The sequence below is a fragment of the Crotalus tigris genome, unplaced genomic scaffold (genome assembly GCF_016545835.1).
Source record: "Crotalus tigris isolate CLP2741 ecotype Arizona unplaced genomic scaffold, ASM1654583v1 scf7180000018317.730465, whole genome shotgun sequence".
NCBI lineage: Eukaryota > Metazoa > Chordata > Lepidosauria > Squamata > Viperidae > Crotalus > Crotalus tigris.
In genome coordinates, this window is record NW_024096938.1 from 554,995 (window position 1) to 573,893 (window position 18,899).

The 18,899-nt window shown below is 47.5% G+C and overlaps 1 protein-coding gene across 1 annotated transcript; it reads right to left on the reverse strand.

Annotated features, from left to right (window-relative positions):
• Positions 1-217: 217 nt before the first annotated feature.
• Positions 218-18,783, reverse strand: LOC120311118 (H-2 class I histocompatibility antigen, Q9 alpha chain-like). Its single transcript, XM_039350292.1, has 11 exons — positions 18,617-18,783; positions 15,523-15,798; positions 13,948-14,220; positions 12,533-12,814; positions 10,051-10,143; positions 9,509-9,538; positions 8,722-8,754; positions 4,859-4,891; positions 3,337-3,369; positions 1,281-1,314; positions 218-1,021 (listed from the first exon to the last, which is right to left on the reverse strand). Exons 1-10 carry the CDS (start codon positions 18,678-18,680, stop codon positions 1,295-1,297), a joined length of 1,137 nt encoding a protein of 378 aa, XP_039206226.1. The 5' UTR covers positions 18,681-18,783; the 3' UTR covers positions 218-1,021; positions 1,281-1,294.
• Positions 18,784-18,899: the final 116 nt, after the last annotated feature.

Here is an 18,899-nt window from a genome sequence, read left to right on the forward strand (position 1 = left end):
GGTCAGCTGGTGATGCTGGAGAAAGATCCGGACTCAGAAGCAAAATGGCTGCCTCCTCCCCAAGGAGCACACAGGAGTCCCCTCCCCCAGGTCTTGCTCCTTCCAGGTTTTGCCTTGGTTCCTCCCCTTCCTTCCTCTCAAAGTGAAATTGGTCTTCCTGAGCAAAACAAGAGTAAAATCCCTATTTCCAATCTCTTCAAACAGGCAGCAACTCAGGTAAGAGGGGAAAAAAACCCATTTATTTTCAGCAAACAACTTTGACAAACTTACAATCTAAGTGCAATTATTAAAGGAGCCAGCAGCCCAGATGTGCAATGGATCTCATGTTCCATTTTTCTAAAGCATGAAAGTCCATAAATGACAATCTATTAAAAAAAAATCAAGAGTCTGAATGTTTCACTCGTTATACTGATTATCTGTCAAACTTTGAATGATCAAATATATGTTCAATTAACTGTGCAATAATCAATTAAAATGCATGAACGATTTTAGTGACAAACATCTCAGGATGCAGGCTTCTTCTTTTAGTAATAGTTTCATAGAAGATAACATTTAAACTTATAAAACTAACAGAAGGAAAAAAAGGAAATACCCTCCTCTATCCCCAATAAGTATAATGAAAATTAACAGCTTATAAATCTCTCTTAAAATAAACCAAGAAACCCTTCATCCTCTCCCTCACCCCATTCCCTATAAACCCATCTCTGAAACCTCATCTCTAACCTCTAATCTCAATCCATTAAGATCAATTAGCAAAAGCCCATGAAGGGTTATACAAAATACTTATTAAAACCCATGATCTACAAAAGCATTTAAAATCTTTTGATTCCACAATTAGTAACATATATTCTTTTCTCTTCCATTCCTCAATCATAGTAAAAAAAGATTACTGATTCTATAATAAAAGCAAAAATGAAAGACACCAAATATATCCTGGACCAACATGCTGGAAGGGCCTAATTCACAAGAAGGTTGATCCTCAATTCTTTCCTCCCTCCTAAGGCTGGGAGTGTCCATCGTGCTGCAAAGAGGATGGAAAAAACACCCAAGGGTTAGTTATATCCAGACAGTCGGAGCCTGAGAGATGCCAGAGGATAAGAGTTGGGGGGCAGGCAGACCCCTCCCCAGAGCCCTCATGCCTCTCCCCCAAATTCCTTCCCTTGCAGTGTTTGAGTTGAATATAAGAGGGAAGACAGTTTTCCCAAAATATCTTCCTTGGACCTCAAAGCCCTCACCTCCCTCCCTCTCCCCCCAATTCAGCCTCCATGAGGACCACTCACCTGCCAGGGGGCTGCTAAGCAGTCTGGGGGCTCCCTGCATTGGAGAGAAAGACACAAAGTGAGTCTCTGCCTTGCCTGGATCCTCTGAAGAGGACAAATCTCTCTCTTCGCCATTTAACCTCTGCAGTTTCACCAAACTCTCAGAGGAGACCAGCCTTTTTATTCAATTATTATTAATCTTCTGTGTCACCCATCTCTCTCCAAGGTGACTCTGGGCAGCTTCCAGTAAAATTCAATAAAATGCCATGTAGAACATTTAAAACAATAAATTGAAAGACCAGATTCCCCCACCAGATCACGTTGCCGTTGCTCTGACAAGAAGATCATATCCGGTGTGTGACCGCTGTCCTGAGCCAGGCCCAAGATGAGCCTAAGATCAGGCAATCCAATATATCTGTCTGTCTCTCTAACATCTATTTATCTATCAAATATTAAACTTCTATGCCACCATCTTGTCAAGGTGACAGCTTACAATAAAATTCAATAAAAAGCTATGTAGAATATTTAAAACAATCAAAACCAGATTCCCCCCCCCCCAATAAGATCACGTTGCTGTTGCTCCAAGAAGATCCTATCCGGTATGTGACCGCTGTCCTGAGCCAGACCCAGGACAGTCTGGGAGAGGCCCATGGCAGCCATGAACTCCTGGGCCCCTTCGGAGGCCAAACCCAGGGAGGGCAGATTGACGTCTCCCAGGACCAGAAGCCTGGGGAACTCCCTGCCAACACTAAGATGGCCCCCAGCGGCTGAGGGAGGGGGGATGGGGGTGCCCAGGTAGCAGGGAGGCTGGTACAGCAGCAACAAGCCCAACTGATCCCGTGAGCCCAGATTCAGAAACAGGGAGTCACAACCAGAAACGTGGGGATCAAGGCCCCCAAGTGCCCAGAGGGATTCTCAGAGGACCATTGCCCCCCCACCTGCCCTGCCCCGGGGTCTCAGTTGGGGCCGAAGCCTAAACCCCAATCTATGAGAGGAGGAACACCCCCTCCACTTCCAGAATCAGTCAGGTCTCAGCTATGCCAGCAGAAGAGTCTCTAACCACTGGGGATCATGGGATCGCCGGTGATTCCCCCATTTCCCACCAAGGAATTGAGGGCTCTCTCTCCTCCAAAGGGGGCCAGGCTCCACCAGGCAGACTCTGGGCTGCCTCCCCTGCCTGAATCCCACAGGGAGAGCTTCTCTTCTCCGCCTCAGGAACAAAGCAATGCAAGGAAAGTGGATTTTGTAAAAAACCCCCCAGCCGGCTTTCATGCCGAAGGTGTGTAGAGATCCAGCCAAGTATAATCTTTCAAAATATAGTCTTTTACGCATAATCAATCTCTCAAGTATAGCAGCTATTGTCCATTTATCTTTGCTTGCTTTCTGTCTGTGCTCCATTGCATTCCAAATTGTGCTGACCAAAGAAAATGTTTCTGTTACTTTAAAGCAGTGTTTCTCAACCTTGACAATTTTAAGGCATGTGGACTTCAACTCCCAGAATTCCACAGCCAGCAATGCTGGCTGTGGAATTCTGGGAGTTGAAGTCCACATTCCTTAAAATTGTCAAGGTTGAGAAACACTGCTTTAAAGGGTGTTGTTTCAATTTAAGAAATTGCCATCACTATCCTCTCTCCTCGGATGGTGAATCTTTCCCTTCTCGATTCTCTGCTGTGGCTTTAAAATATGACAGCTCTCTAACAGCTCTCTCTTGTGCTTTGGTGTGTTCAAGGTTAGAGAGGCAGAAATGTAAGGCCAGGATAGAAAAGGAGATTCAAAGGAACTTTTTAGATGCGCAGAAACCTTGTGATGTTTGTTGGTTTATAAAAAGCAAAAACTTGACTTGCTCTCTGCTCTCCATCTCCTCTGCTGCCTAAAGGAGAGTGGAGTGCCCAACATATATTCTTTCATCAAAGAAAATAAAGCTGTGTTCAGAGGCCTCCTGTTCAGAGTCTCATTGGGATTTATTTGTAATCTGAGCTTTTAAAAACTGGGGGCTTTTCCCTCTTTTACTCTCCCCCCCCCAATGACTTGCAAAGGGACAGAATGGCTGAAGCAACAGCAGCTCCCTCCGACTTACCCAGGATTGGAACGCTGGATCCGGTGTCACTTACTGGAAAAGAAAGAAAGAAAAGACACCGGTGAGTCTGTCGCTTTCTTGGCCGATAGATGGAGAAGCTCAGCTCTTTCTGACTCCAGCTCCCTCCCTCTCTCCCACACACACAATCAAAGACACACAACTACCAGAGAGAATATTGAAGGAAAAAAGTTGCATTTGTTAGAATATGTGGATTACGAATTATAGAAATAGATTGTTAACGATTTTTCCCTACAAATGTAAACTAAGCTACACATTGTTGACCAACTATTATGTGATTTGTGTTTTAAAAACCAATAAAGTTCAAATTATTATAAAAAAAAGATCATATCCAGTGTGTGACTGCTGTCCTGAGCCAGGCCCAAGATGGGCCCAAGATCAGGCGATCCATCGTATCTGTCTGTCTGTCTATCATCTACTTATCTATCTAATATTAAACTTCTATGCCATCTCGTCAAGGTGACTTTAGACAGCTTACAATAAAATTCAATAAAAAGCTATGTAGAATATTTAAAACAATAAAAACTAGATTCCCCCACCAGATCACATTGCCATTGCTTCGACAAGAAGGTTACATCTGGTGTGTGACTGCTGTGCTGAGCCAGGCCCAAGACGGTCTGGGAGAGGCCCATGGCAGCCGTGAACTCCTGGGCCCCTTCCGAGGCCAAACCCGGGGAGGGCAGATTGACGTCTCCCAGGACCAGAAGCCTGGGGAACTCCCTGCCAACACTAAGATGGTCCCCAGTGGCTGAGGCAGGAAGGGAGGGGGTGGCCACGCAGCAGGGAGGCTGGTAGAGCAGCCACAAGCCCAACTGATCCCATGAGCCCAGATTCAGAAACGGGGAGTCACAACCAGAAACGTGGGCATCAAGGCCCCCGAGGGCCCAAAGGGATTCTCAGAGGACCACTGCCCCCCCACTTTCCCTGCCCTGGGGTCTCGGTTGGGGCCAAATCCTAAACTCAGCTGGGCACATCCCTGAGAGGAGGAAACCCCCCCTCCACCCCCATAGTCAGCCAGGTCTCAGCTCTGCCACAAGAAGGGTCTCTAACCACTGGGGATCACAGCATCGCTGGTGGTCTCCCTATTCCCCCCCCCCAAAAAAAGAATTGAGGGCTCTCTCTCTTCCAAAGGGGGCCAGGCTCCACCAGGCAGACTCTGGGCTGCCTCCCCTGCCTGAATCCCACAGGGAGAGCTTCCCTTCTCCGCCTCAGGAACAACGCAAGGCAAGGAAAGTGCATTTTGTGACCCCCCCCCAGCTTTCATGCCTAAGGTGGGACTAGAACTCACCGTCTCCTAGTAAGTCTCACTTGGTGCCATCACCACTTAATGAAACTGACTCTATTTTAATTATTTCAGCAGAACCAGACGCAGAGGGAACACAAGGAGGATTAATTAATTGGGGGAGGAGGAGGGGGCTTTTAGAAACTTTTCCTCTCCCCCCCCCGTCCAAAGTCTGGCAAAGGGACAGAATGGCTAAAGCAGCAGCAGCTCCCTCCAACTCACCTTGGCTGGATCCGCTGGATCCGCTGTCACTTGCTGGAAAAGAAAGCAAGAAAAAGAGAGTGAGGAAGTTCACTCTGTTGCCTGATAGATGGAAAAACTGTTTCTGACTCCAGCTCCCTCCCTTTCTCACGCACACACACACAAAATCAAAGACACACAACTACCTGGAGAGAGTTTGAACCAGACTGCTTGGGCTAAAAGGCCCAGGAAAGAATTCCTAAAATTTATATGTGTATCAACGCAGAGCAAAGATCCCTTTGCCGTTGCTCCGACAAGAAGATCATATCCATATCATATCATACGGTTGGGGAAAAATAGATGGGAAAACCCTCGGATTCAGCAAAATACATTGATCAAGAACGACACTGATCAAAGGAAAAATACTAACATACTAAAGTGAGAATTAAGAATATAGATGACGGGACCTACCAGAGAGAACATTTAAGGAAAAAAGTTGCATTTGTTAGAATATGTGGATTACGAATTATAGAAATAGATTGTTAACGATTTTTCCCTACAAATGTAAACTAAGCTACACACTGTTGACCAACTGTTATGTGATTTATGTTTTAAAAACCAATAAAGTTCAAATAATTATAAAAAAAAAAGATCATATCCGGTGTGTGACTGTTGTCCTGAGCCAGGCCCAAGATGGGCCCAAGATCAGGCGATCCATCGTATCTGTCTGTCTGTCTATCATCTACTTATCTATCTAATATTAAACTTCTATGCCACCATCTCGTCAAGGTGACTCTAGACAGCTTAAAAAAAAATCAATAAAAAGCTATGTAGAAAATTTAAAACAAGAAAAACCAGATTCCTCCACCAGATCACGTTGCCGTTGCTCGACAAGAAGATCCTATCTGGTCAAGGTGCCTAATTTAAAATTGTATTATGATGCAGTGTCTTTAATGTTGATTAGTGATTGGCTCAACTTAACAAATAAAAAGATTCTTTCTCTTGAGGGATGGGATTTATTATATGGATGGCACGCGTATTTAATTTATGATAAAAAAGTTGATCAGGTTTTTGAAACCCATATCTTGAGAAGTGCCTTGTTGCGTGTCTGGAAGAAGTATTACTATAGGTTAGATTATAAAATTCCAATTTGGGGGATTCCTGGACACGTGATAGCAGGAATATCTTAGGGAGTTAATTTGGATAAGATTTCTTATAAGGAACTAATTTGTTTGGTTGGGCAAGATTGGCAATTAAAGTCTTTGACTGAGTTGAAGCAAGAAAATATTGTGCACTCTTGGTTTCATTATAACCAATTGTTAGCAAGGTGGAGCTTGGATCAAAAAGTTGGTATTACTTTAGTGGATGTGAATTTGGTAAAACAGATTAAAGATCAAAGTCGAGCTCATATAAAAAGAATTTATAATGTTTTAATAGAATTGGATTCTGAAACGGAGCTAGTTAAAGATTGTATGGTTAAATGGGCTCAAAATATTCAAGAGCCGATTTTATTGGATACGTGGGAGACAATTTGGGTTAGAAATGTAAAATTTACTCAAGCGCAAAATTTAAGAGAAAATTTTTATAAAATGTTTTATAGATGGCATTTGGATCCCCCAAAATTGTCTCGCATGTATCCGAATTTACAGCCCAAATGTTGGAGGTGTGGAAGTTTAGATGCAACTTACTTTCATATTTGGTGGACCTGTAGAGATGTAAAGGCCTTTTGCATTAAGATCGGATGGAATATTCAAAAGATTTTCAAGAGAAAGATAAAGTTTACTCCGCAGTTATTTTTGTTGGGTATTATGTGGACTTTGATGTTAAAGAAGTGAATCTGATGTTGAATCTTATAACAGCTACAAGATTATTAGTGGGGCAATATTGGAAGAAAAACTCTTTGCCTACCATGGAAGAATGGATACTTAAGGTGTCTAACTTGGCAGAAATGGCGAAAATCTCCGCCTACTTAAAGGACCATTCACAAGAAAAATACATTATCGTTTGGAGAAGATGGATTGATTACATTCAAAAGAGATATGAAACTGGAAAATATTATCTTGCATATGAGTAGATTTTGTTAATCCTATTATTATTTTAGTTTACAATTTGTTAACACTTGTTTTGAAAAAGAAATATGAGATTGTAAAGTATTATTTTGTTTATGAGTAGATTTTAGATTTTTGTTGTTACCGTATATGCCGCCGTATTAGGCGACCCGGCGTATAAGACGACCCCCGTCTTTATAGCCGGGCCGCATTCCTAGAACGTCGTCTTATACGCCGGAAACTACCAGTATTTCCGGCGTATAAGACGACTTGGCGTATAAGACGACCCCCGTCTTTGGCGCCGATTTCAGCGCTCGCGGAAGTCGTCTTATACGCCGGCATTTACGGTACTTTGTTAATATTTGTATTTTGAAAAGAGTTAAAGTGTGTTATGGATTGGATTGATATTATAGTTGGGTTATGTTTTTTAGATTATATTGGTTTATTTTTTACGCTGTACTCAGCTCTGGGAAGTGGGGGAGGGGGGTGGGGGTGGGAGGGGTAGGTATTGGATTTGTAAGATTTTTAATGAGAAAAGTATATATTGAGAAGGTTAGATAAACAGATGTATTAATGTAAAAGAAGATGAATTTTATTGTATATAATATAGATAGGGGAATTTGGAGAGAGGAGTTGCTCGGGTATTTCCCCTGAACTGCATCCGGAGGGGAGAGGAGAAGGAAGTAGGAGTGTTGGAGGAGAAGAGGAGGGGAGGAGAGTGGTGAGGAGAGGAAGAGGAGGGAAGTAGGGAAGAGAAGGGAGGAAGGTAGAGAGGGTGGATGCAGTGAAGGGGGAGGTGGGCGAGCAACCCAAAAGTTATGGGTATGTATTTATTTTATTTTATCAAAAGTATTTTGTATATGAATTTAAGATGATTGTATGTATGTTACGAAAAATGGGAAAGATAAAAAATCTTTTTAACCAAAAGAAGATCCTATCCGGTGTGTGACCGGTGTCCTGAGCCAGGCCCAAGAGGGTCTGGGAGAGGCCCATGGCAGCCGTGAACTCCTAGGCCCCTTCCGAGGCCAAACCCGGGGAGGGCAGATTAAAGTCTCCCAGGAACAAAAGCCTGGGGAACTCCCTGCCAACACTAAGATGGCCCCCAGTGGCTGAGGGGTGGGGGTGGCCATGCAGAAGGGAGGCTGGTACAGCAGGCACAAGCCCAACTGATCCCGTGAGCCCAGATTCAGAAACGGGGAGTCACAACCAGAAACGTGGGGATCAAGGCCCCCGAGGGCCCAGAGAGATTCTCACATTGCCCCCCACCTGCCCTGCCCCGGGGTCTCAGTTGGGGCCAAAGCCTAAACCCCAATCTATGAGAGGAGGAACACCCCCCTCCACTTCCAGAATCAGCCAGGTCTCAGCTATGCCAGCAGAAGAGTCTCTAACCACTGGGGATCATGGGATCGCCGGTGATTCCCCCATTTCCCATCAAGGAATTGAGGGCTCTCTCTCCTCCAAAGGGGGCCAGGCTCCACCAGGCAGACTCTGGGCTGCTTCCCCTGCCTGAATCCAACAGGGAGAGCTTCCCTTCTCCGCCTCAGGAACAAACCAGGGCAAGGAAAGAGGATTTTGTGACCCCCCCAAGCCGGCTTTCATGCCTAAGGTGGGACTAGAACTCACCGTCTCCCAGTTAGTCTCACTTGGTGCCCTCACCACTAAACCAAACTATTTTAATTATTTCAGCAGAACCCAGACCCAGAGGGAACACAGGGAGGATGAGTTAATGGGGGGAGGAGGAGGGGGCTTTTAAAAACTGGGGGCCTCTCCCTTTTTCCCTCTCCCTCCCCCCCGCCCAAAGTCTGGCAAAGGGACAGAATGCTGAAGCAGCAGCAGCAGCAGCTCCCTCCGACTCACCCAGCCTGGATCTGATGGATCCGCTGTCACTTGCTGGAAAAGAAAGAAAGAAAAAGAGAGTGAGGAAGTTCACTCTGTTGGCTGATAGGTGGAGAAACTCAGCTCTTTCTGAGTCTAGCTCCCTCTCTCTCTCTCTCTCTCTCTCTCTCTCTCTCTCTCTCTCGCACACACACACACAATCCAAGACACACAACTACGTGGAGAGAGTTTGAACCAGACAGCTTGGGCTAAAAGGCACAGGAAAGAATTCCTAAAATTTATATGTACATCAACGCAGAGCAAAAGTTCAATAATTCTTGAGCCCGAGGGCAGAGCTGACCTAAAAAGATACACACGGCTCCAAAATGTCTTTTTCTAACCAGTTTGTACTCAGAGAGCCTTGTGATGGGAGACCAAGAGGAGATCCAGCGTTGGTATCCCCCAAAGCTCCTTTTCTCTCAAAATGCCCCCCTTTTGATCCCAAATTTTATGGAGCTTCTGACTCTCATTTCACCCAACCTTTCCTTTCCGCCCACTTGGGAAACAGAGGAGCTTTTCAGCCAGAGGGACCTCCCACCAGCTGGGTCTTCTCCCCTTCTTGAGGGTTCCTTGTCCCAGATGTTTCTCCTTGGGGACCCCACTTCCAAGAACAGCCTGGCTGGGATGAAAAGGGGGCCCATCTTCCCCAGACTGGTTCTTAGGAGGAAGTGAGCTTGCACATGACACATACATCCCTCAACTGATGGTGCCTCTGCTCTCTGCTCTAAGTTGGAGATTATACTGTATGTAAAGAGGACAATTCACTCACTTGGTGCTTTTTTGTAGCCAGGGCATCTCTCTGCAAAGACAAAAATCAGTGAAAGCTCGAAAGAATCCACCAAAGATCATACAAACTCGTCTTAAGAGGAAGAACCCCAGGAGCTATTTTATAGTCACTGTGTCTCATTAATAAAGACAGAAAGATTTTCAAAAACTGAATATATCTCCAGATTTGCCCCAAGAGAGACCTGCTGCCTCCGAGATGGAGGGAGGGAAAGGGGGGAAGCAGCAGCAGCAGCTGGGAGGGGAGGAAGATTTTCATGGAAATCCTTCTCTGCTGCTCTTCCACCGAAGCCTTTGAAAGGGACGGAACTGGGATGCTTCTTCCCAACCCAGAAGAAGGCAGGATTGTCCCACCCTCAGACTCAGCCAAGTCAAGACTGGAGTCCCAGCAAGAGGCCGAGATCTCAGAGGCTCCCCAAGAGGGCTGGGAAAGCAGGACAGGAGGAAGCCCTGAAGAAGCTCCCCAAAGAGAGAGACTTGGGAGGAACCTCCCCATCTTCCTTCCATCACCCAGAAAAGGATACTTACTGAAGAATACATAGATCCCAACAACAATCACACCCAGCAGGGCAAGACTAGCCACAACGCAGCTGATGATGATCCCCAGTTTGAATTTTGGTTCTGAATTGGGAGAAAAAGCAGATAATTGAGAAGGAGAACCGTAATCATCCCAATTGGGGGAGAGACCTAAAATAGTGAAAGCTGGAAATTCCCAATGTTAAAAACTTCTATGGGTTCCTCTTGATGTCCCTTTAAGGCAGCGGTTCTCAATCTGTGGGTCGGGACCCCATTTGGAGTCGAATGAATAGAGTCTAATTCTATTGGCTTTCCAAAGCCAATAGGAATTGTCCAGGCTGTCTCTGCCCTGCTGAACCCGCCAAAAGTCCCATTCTGCAAATGATGCTGCACCAGTTGAGTAGTCCTCGACTTACAACCGGTTGAGTAGTCCTTGACTTACACCGGTTGGGGGGGGGGGTTGCGGCATTAAAAAGGTTGAGAACCATTGCTCTAAGGGAAGCACGAAGGCTCCTTCTTAACCACCGTTAGGGGACGTGTCCTCCTCATGCTGCCTCCTTCTCTCCTCAGCCCAGCATGAAGGAAGCTGAATTCATCCTTAGCTTTTCCACTCCACAGCAGCCCTTTGCCATCTTGTGACTCTCAGCAGCTTACAAAACAAAAACTTCACCAACACAATATTGGTGAACAATACAATAACATTTCTTAAACAACAGTTTTTGTTCTGTTTAGAGGCTGCCCCAGTTTGTCATAAATTGGGCAGCTCTGTACGTTATGTTTTTTCTTCAGTTTGAGTGTTAGCGTTTTATTATTTAAAGTAAGAGAGTTCAGATCACCCAGCTTTTTTTAAGTATACACTTTCATTTCTTTGGCCAGTCCAGAAATAGCAAAAAATTATATTTTGTGCCTCCAGAACTCAGCATGAAAAATGGAATATGGTGACATCCAACTTCTGGATGGTCCCAGAAATGGCAGAAACAGAAGAACAGATTTTGAAGGGACCTTGGAGGTCTTCTAGCTCAACCCCCTGCTCAAGCCTTCCAGACAAGTGGCTGTCCAGTCTCTTCTTAGATGCCTCCAGTGATGGAGCACCCACAACTTCTGAAGACAAATTGTTCCACTGGTTAATTGTTCTCAAGGTTAGGAATTTTCTCCTTAATTCCAGATTGCTTCTCTCCTTGTTTAATTTCCATCCACCATTTCTTGTCCTGCTCTCTGGCGCTTTGGAAATTAAGTTGACCCCCCGTTCTTTGTGGTAGCCTCTCAAATACTGGAATACTCCTATCATGTCCCCCCCCCAGTCCTTCTTCTCTCTAGACTGGTCAAACCCAAATCCTGCAACTGTTCTTTGTATGTTTTGGTCTCCAGGCCTTTAATCATCTTAGTTGCTCTTTTTTGCACTTTTCCCCAAAGTCTCAACATCTTTTTTGTAATGTGGTGACCAAAACTGCCTCCAAGTTGCACTTTGTTGTGGGTGCTCCAGTGATTTATTGTTCTCACTATCAGGAAACTTCTCCTTAGTTCTAGTTTGCTTCTCTCCTTGTTTAGTTTCCATCTGTTGCTTCTTGTCCTGCCTTCAGGTGCTTTGGAGAATAGCTTGACTCCCTCTTCTTTGGGGCAGCCCCTGAGATATTGGAACACTGCTATCATGTCTCCCCTCATCCTTCTCTTCATTAAACTAGACATACCCAATTCCTACAACCTTTCCGTATCTGTTTTAGCCTCCAGTCTCCTGATCATCTTTGTTACACTTCTTTCTATTCTTTCTAGAGCAGGAGTCTTCAAACTTGGCCCATTTGTGGCTTGTAGACTTCAACTCCCAGAATTCCTCAGCCAGCGTGCTTGGCTGTTATGGGCAGGTATGAATATATACAGAGTTCTTTGAGAGAGGGATTTATGCTGAGCCTCAGGAATTCCCATATCATATCATAAAATAATGTGTAATTTCTTTCAAACAGCAGCAACAAACAATAGTTTGACCTTTACAACAGGAAAGCCGTGTTAGTCTCTGATGGCAAAAACTCAGACTTGGTAGCCCCCTTTCTGACTCCTGGCGCATCAGTCCAGCCACTCTCTGCATTTCCTGAAGTTGGATACAGTTCATCCATTTTAGTCAAAATTTCCCCTCAGAAAAGGGGCTACCAGACACCTCCTGATTCTTGTACTTTAGGAATTCTAAAGAAAAGCAAATCTGTTTCTGCTGTTTTTCTTCTGGAGGCCAGAAAGAGGGGAAGGACAGAGGCTAAGAGAGGATCTAAGAGGATTTCATCAGGATCTGCCAGCTCTTGTGAGGGGATTCTGGAGTTTCCTTTCCATCCCCTGAAGCCAGTTCTATGGTCTGGTCCCTGCAGCTTCACCAACCTCAAACACTGGAAAAACCAATGGCCTAAAGTTCAGGTATGCTCACATCTGGACAAAGCTGGGGTGAGATTTCCCTCCCTCAACCCTCCAGCCTGCCCAAGAGCCCAGCCTTTCCCTCCCTGCAGCCTCTCACCCTTCAGGGCCATGTCCAGAGGCTTCGGCAGGCTGTCGTGCTCCACGTGGCATCGATAGCGGCCCCTCTCTTTGGGATCGATCCGGATACTGAGAGTGGCATGGAAGGTCCCATCCGCGTTGGGGGTTACAGTCCCATGGAAGGTGTCTGGCAGCCAGACCTCCCCGTCCCTCGTCCAGGAGGCATCGATCTCCCTGGGGTAGAAGCCATGCAGGCAGCAGACGTGCGTCTCCATCTCATCCTCTACCTCCGTCTTGCTGCTCATGGTCACCTCTGGGGGCTCTGCAGAAACGGCACCCCCGGAATGAACTCTGAGCCCCTCCAGAGCTTGGAAGGTGGGTGGGAAACTTGGAGGGGCAGGAAAATCTCCCACTACTTCCCACTCCACACCTGCAGCCTCTCCAAGAGTTTTAGGAAATTCTCCAGATCTAGAAAATGCTCAGCCGCAAGAACTCCGGATTCTGAGTCCTTCCCAGGGACTCAGCCTGAAAAACCTCCAGCAGCAAATTGAGGGTCCAAGGAAATTCCTCTCTGGCTGCTTTTAACTCTGACTGATCTTGGATTGTTTCCTTCAGAGGAGGGAAAGTGGAGCTGCTCTTTTATGTTCCCTTTCAAAAAAACCAACAACACGGAAGTTTCTCCCTACAGCTAATACTAGGGAAGGGGGGGGTCAAGGAGTCCAGAGGGGAAGGGGTCGACCCAGTGGGGAGAGGTTGTCTAGATGGGAAAATAAGAACAAATCACAGGAAAAGATTATACTGTGAGCCCCCCTTGTGGGGGGAGGGGGTGTTCCTGAAGGTGGGGAGGGGGCTCTTTTGAGGAAAGACTAAATCAGAATGGAGGGAACCTGTTTGAGGTTTAACAGAAAGATCCACAGAAACTTTGGGAAGAAAAGAACCCCTCAACCTTGGCCTTTTTTGCCCAAGTGGGGCCTTGAGGATGTGTTATTAATGGTAGAAGTGGAGCCCTCTAGTGGTGGGCATGGGAGATGCGCCATCAGGTCCAAGGCAGGGAAGGAGCCCCCTGTGGGAAGTGGGGGGAAGGAGAGTTAATGGGGGGAAATTAAGGGAGCCCCTCACACTTGACTACAGTTTGGCTAATGGGGATTTCACCGAAGAAATGCAAATGCCCTTCTTGCATCACTCTGGGCAATGAAAAGGACACCCCCAAGTGCTTCTCCTGCCTGATCCACCCAGACACCCGCCAGGCAGAGGGTGTGTTTCCTGGTCCATGGAATGGCAGCCTGGCAAGGGGAACCAATCAGGGCTTCCCGTGTCATGGAGAGGGGCTGGAAGGGGAGGGGGAGGATTCCCTCCTGGGCCGTCAGACGGCAGACCAGGAACCCAAAGGGGCTGAATGTGCACAAGAAATCCGGCCACAAAGGAGGAAAGTCCAGCCTGCATCCAGAGGCTCACCTGTCCTCAGCAGTGTTTCCTTCCCGTAGGACAGGTACTTCTCCAGCCACTCAATGCAGATTTCCTCCAGGTAGAACTTAAAGTAATTATTTCGTGCTACATTGTCCCATTTCCTCTGAGTGATCTCGGCTTGGGGTTGGGGAGCCACCCAGGTGAGAGTATCCTTGTCGAAGGTGAGGAAGGTCCTCCCTTCGTAGCCATACTCCATAAACCCTCCTTTTCGCCCATCAGCCTGGAGCTCACAGCCATACATCCACTGCCATGTGTGAAGGCCTGAAATAGGAACAAGATGATGGTTTCAGGAGTCCTCAAGATAGGCACAGACCCCCTTCTCTGCAGGAATGTTCACAGAGGCACTGACACCCCTCCCTAGCATTCAAGGGGAAAAAAGCCCCCATCAGTATCCGTCCTTCTCCCCTCCCTCGACCTGCCTCCCTCCCTCCCCCCAGGATGGAGCCCCTGAACCCCCCCAGGAAAAGGGAAGCTGGAAAAGCCAGCGAAGGATCCCGAGGGAAGTTGGGCTGGTTCCCACTTCAGATTAACCAGAAAGAAACCATGGCTTTGTGCAATGTGGGAATGAAGCCTTGAAGGGCCACAAAGGAATATTTGCCTCAGCAAGTGGCCCCATCTGATCTGCAAACTCAAGATGTTATTGACCTTTGAAATGAGTTTGATGTTTACCGTCTCTGCAAGGCCCTGGAGAAGATGTTTCAACTTCAAGTGACTATATTCTCGGATTTAAAAGGAAACTGAAATGTTTGAAAAAACCAAAAGGAAATATTGAAATGTTTCTACTTCTGCTTGGGCTTGAGAATGAGGAAAGACGCCAGAAACTCTTAAATCTAAGGCAGGGGTCTTCAAACTCGGCCCTTTTATGACTCGTGGACTTCAACTCCCAGAATTCCTCAGCCAGGCATGCGTGGCTGAGGAATTCTGGGAGTTGAAGTCCACAAGTCATAAAAGGGCTGAGTTTGAAGACCCCTGATCGAAGGGGAAACCATTGTAAGTACAGTTGAACTAAACTGACCATTGCTTTCCCTCCATTTCCCTTCCATTCCCATGAGTGACGGGGTGAGGGGATCCTTTCTCTGCAGCTTCTGCTCAGCCTGAGACCAGAACTGGCAGATCTCTAGGGTGTCTGCCTGGGGGGGGGATGGTCAGGGAAAGGGCAGAAGAAGGGGGGCTACACCTCCTTGAGATGAAAGGAGGGAAAATGGCTGATGTTTGTGGAGAAGATTTATCTCAGCCCAAAGCAGCCTCTGGTGATAGAGTGACTCAGAAAGGGCCCCAAATGGTCTCTTTTAACTCAATTTATATCCATATCCACATCCTATCAATATACAGATAGAGGGATAACTGAAAATAAATGTTTTTATTAACTGCAATTGGCAGAAAACATCAACTATGGAGGCAACCACAAGCTTATACTGATTTTTTAAAAAAGAATAAACATATTAAAAATCTTTTTAAATGTGGGGAAGCAGCTTTCCCTTTGAAGGAACCCCCTTTTCTCTCCCCTCTGGTTCCTGGGGAGGGGATTATGGGGCCGGAGGAGCCACCCGACCCATCACTCACCTTCGCTCTGATTGTAGCGAAGCCTCAGAGTCTGCAGGCTTTCTCTGAACGCCTCCTCAGTGCCATATTCTCTCTGGGTCTCTCTGTCCCAGTATTGAGGATCCTCCTTCCCCACCTTCTTCATCCAGGAGACTCGAGGCTCCCTCCTCCGGCTGTTGCTGTCGTAGTGAACAAAGATCTGACCGTCCACATATCCCAGAGAGACAAAGTGGGGCGGATCCTGACTGGGCTCCGAGATGGAGTAGAAGAAATACTTCAGAGAGTGTGAGGAGGCCCCTGGAAGGGACCCAGAGGGGCAGAGTTAGGGGGCTCCAGTTAAGGACCCTCATCCTATGGAGGCTCCAATTTGAGGCTCTGGGGGGAAAGAAGGAAGAAGGAGGAGAAGAAGAGGAAAAAGAAGAGGAAGGAGGAGGAGGAGGAGGAGGAGGAGGAGGAGGAGGAGGAGGAGGAGGAGAAGAAGAAGAAGAAGAAGAAGAAGAGGAGGAGGAGGAGGAGGAGGAGGAGGAAGAGAGAGCTGGGGGGAGGAGAAAGGGGGAAAGGAAGGGGAAGAGGATGGAAGGGGAGGCAGGAGGTGGAAGGAGGGAGCGACTGAGAGGGAAAGAAGCAGCTTTTGGGAGGGCCTGAAGGGTTGGAGGGCAGGGAAGGAAAGGGGTGAGAGAGGAGGGGAAGGTCGGGTCCCCTTCACCATTCACTTTCCAGAGAAGCTGCTCTGAAATTTTTCCTCCTCTGGTTCTGATCCTGCCTTTTCTCAGCACAAAGAAAGGCAGAAATGCCCCCCAACCAGCTTGGGAGGGGGCTGATCGTGGCTATCCAACTCTTTACATGATCAGCGACTCTCGACGTAAAGACCAAAATTAGAGTTTCTCAGACTCAGCCTTTGGACTTCAATTCCCAGAATTCCCCTCACCGGGAAGAAACCCATGGGGCCTCTCCACCCTGGCCCCACCCCCCACTCAGGCTGCTTGGAAGTTCCTGCTGCCATCTCTCATGTTTGGGGGGGGGGCTCTTATCTGGGGTGCTCTCCCCAAACTCAGCCACTGTATGGAGGGTCCTGTCATCTTTAAAGCCCCTCTGGGGAATCCAAAATACAACAGCCCTTCCTTGGAGGACAGACTAAATTCACAAGACATAAAACTATGCTAAACTTTACTAACAATGACCAAACAAAATCATATTAAGTCATCATTTAGTTTTCATCGTCAAAATACAAACACGGAAGAGACTCTGAGGCAGCCCAATGAACAGAAGAACAACAGCTCGTAAGTGGGTTAAAAGAATAAAAATAAATAAATAAAATGAATAAAAGATTCCTGGGAAATTGATTCAGCTGATGGAAATCCCCAAGGCCCCTTCTGGGTCTCCATTCTGAAAGCTCTTCAGGTCAGAAATTCTTCCGGGGCACCAAAGAGTTTAAAGATCATTTTCAGGATCCTTCATGGGATTTATTTGGGCAGAACCTGGGTCTGCATGGAAAAGGGCAAGACCTCCAAAGCCCCCCAGAGAAATAAATACGGGCAGTCCTCGACTTATGACCATAATCAAACCCACATTTTTGTTGCTAAGTGAGACATTGGTTAAGTGAGTTTTGCTCTATTTTACGATTTTTTTGCCACAGTTGTTAAGTGAATCATTGCAGTTGTTAAATTAGTAACACTGTTGTTAAGTGAATCTGGCTTCTCCATTGACTTTGCTAGTCAGAAGGTCACAAAAGGGGCTCACAGAATTTGTAGTAGCAGTCACTAAAACAACTGCTGTAAGTCAAGAACTATCTGTAATCCCACTGCCCAGTCCCTCCAGTATGGTCTCCCAGTCCTTCCCAGTCTCCCAAGGCAAAGGCAAAGGCCTCCTTCTTCCTGCTCCTCCCCACAATCCCAGTGGCTTCTCAGAGATTTTGGGGAGAGGGATCCCCAGATCCACGTCCTGCTCTGGGGAGATTTCAAATGAATCAGAGCTTTTCTCCAACAGAAGGAGAGGGGATCGGACCCTCCGTGATCCAGAACCCGCTCCTTCCCCTCATGGGGCTGAGCAGTGAGGGAGTCTGAAGTCTGCCTGAGAGGAGAAACGTGTGAACGTAACGCAGGTTGGGCGTCCTCACAATCACGAATCCTACTCAGGTCAGGAAGGGCCGGTCAGTCTGGGCCTGTCTGTGTCCAAGCAAGGCCTTCATTCCAGGCTCCCCACCCAGAGGGGCTTCTCTCCTCCTGCCTCCAGCCCAGCCTCTCTGATCCTTCAGATCCTGAGAGTTTGGGAAATGCCTTTGGAAAAGCTGCTGCATTGAAAGTTTCTCTGAGGAGCAACTGGGGACACCCCAAGACCTCCCGTCTGGTTACTGAGGAATAAGAGTAAACTTTCAATATTTCTGATTCTGCAAACTCTCCCCTGCTGGGGGCTCCTGAAATGGGAGGAGGAGGATTTTGGGTGGAAAAATTCCTGCCTGTCCTAGAAAACAGCTCTGGGGATATTGGGGTTTGGGACGGGGTGGGGGTGGGGATCCAGGGGAAAGTGACAATCAATCAATCAGGGGGGATCTTTGGGAAGACGATCCAAGGAGGGCTTCTTCTCTCCAGATTCTTCTCCTGCTGCATTCCCAGGACAGCCTTAACCCGATCCCTCCAGGGCTCCAGCCTCCTTGTCTGCCAATACGCGGAAGCGCGTGGAGAACCGAGCCGGCTCCGCCCAGCACCAGAAGCCACAAAGAGCCACCGAGCCCCGCCAAAGGCAGGAAAGAAGAGCCGGGCGGAGGGGTTGTGCGAAGGCAGCCAGGGAGTTTGGGAACTGCCCTGGTCCCGTGTAAACCGCGCTTTCCCACAACCTCCACTTTGGGCGAGGGAACGAACCGCGCTCGGGAGCGCCCAGGTAGACTTGACTGACCTCTGGAGGGCCGCCCCGTCCCGTTCCCAGAGGGGCTTTCCTGGGGGGGAGGGGGAGAGGCAGCCACGTCCCATCCGCGCTTTGGGGTCCCTTCTGAGAGGGGCCAGAGGGAGAGCGGACTCGAAAGAGGACCGAATCGAGATTCTCTTCCTGGCAATAATCTTTGGGGGAGGGGAGGAGAGATTTCCTGGATGGATTCCCACCAGGAGATAAAGAGACTCACCGAGGCAGCTCTCTCGCACAGCGACCGCCACCAACACCAGGAGCGGCAGAGAGCGCAGAGCCATCCTGGCCGCGATCCTCCAACTGCGATCCGCTCTCCAGAAGTCGCAGGCCGAGAAAGACGCACTCCGGGTGATCAACAACGGAACAACACAGAGCAGAAGTGAGTGATTGGCCACGCTCAACCAGTAGAAAAAAGGTTTTCCGATTTCGTCATAGTTGCTAGGCAGACGTCCAGGCGCAACCGAGCGAACAGGCGGGGAAAGGAAAGCGAAAGTGCCGTT

Excerpts from the sequence above, each read along its gene's own strand:
- LOC120311118 (XM_039350292.1), bottom strand. The coding sequence starts at position 18,680 with ATGGCTCTGCGCTCTCTGCCGCTCCTGGTGTTGGTGGCGGTCGCTGTG. Across the intron at positions 15,799-18,616 it reads TGTGCGAGAGAGCTGCCTCG|GGGCCTCCTCACACTCTCTG; the intron begins GTGAGTCTCTTT and ends GGTCCCTTCCAG. Across the intron at positions 3,370-4,858 it reads ATCCAGCGGATCCAGCCAAG|TAAGTGACACCGGATCCAGC; the intron begins GTGAGTTGGAGG and ends TTTCTTTTCCAG.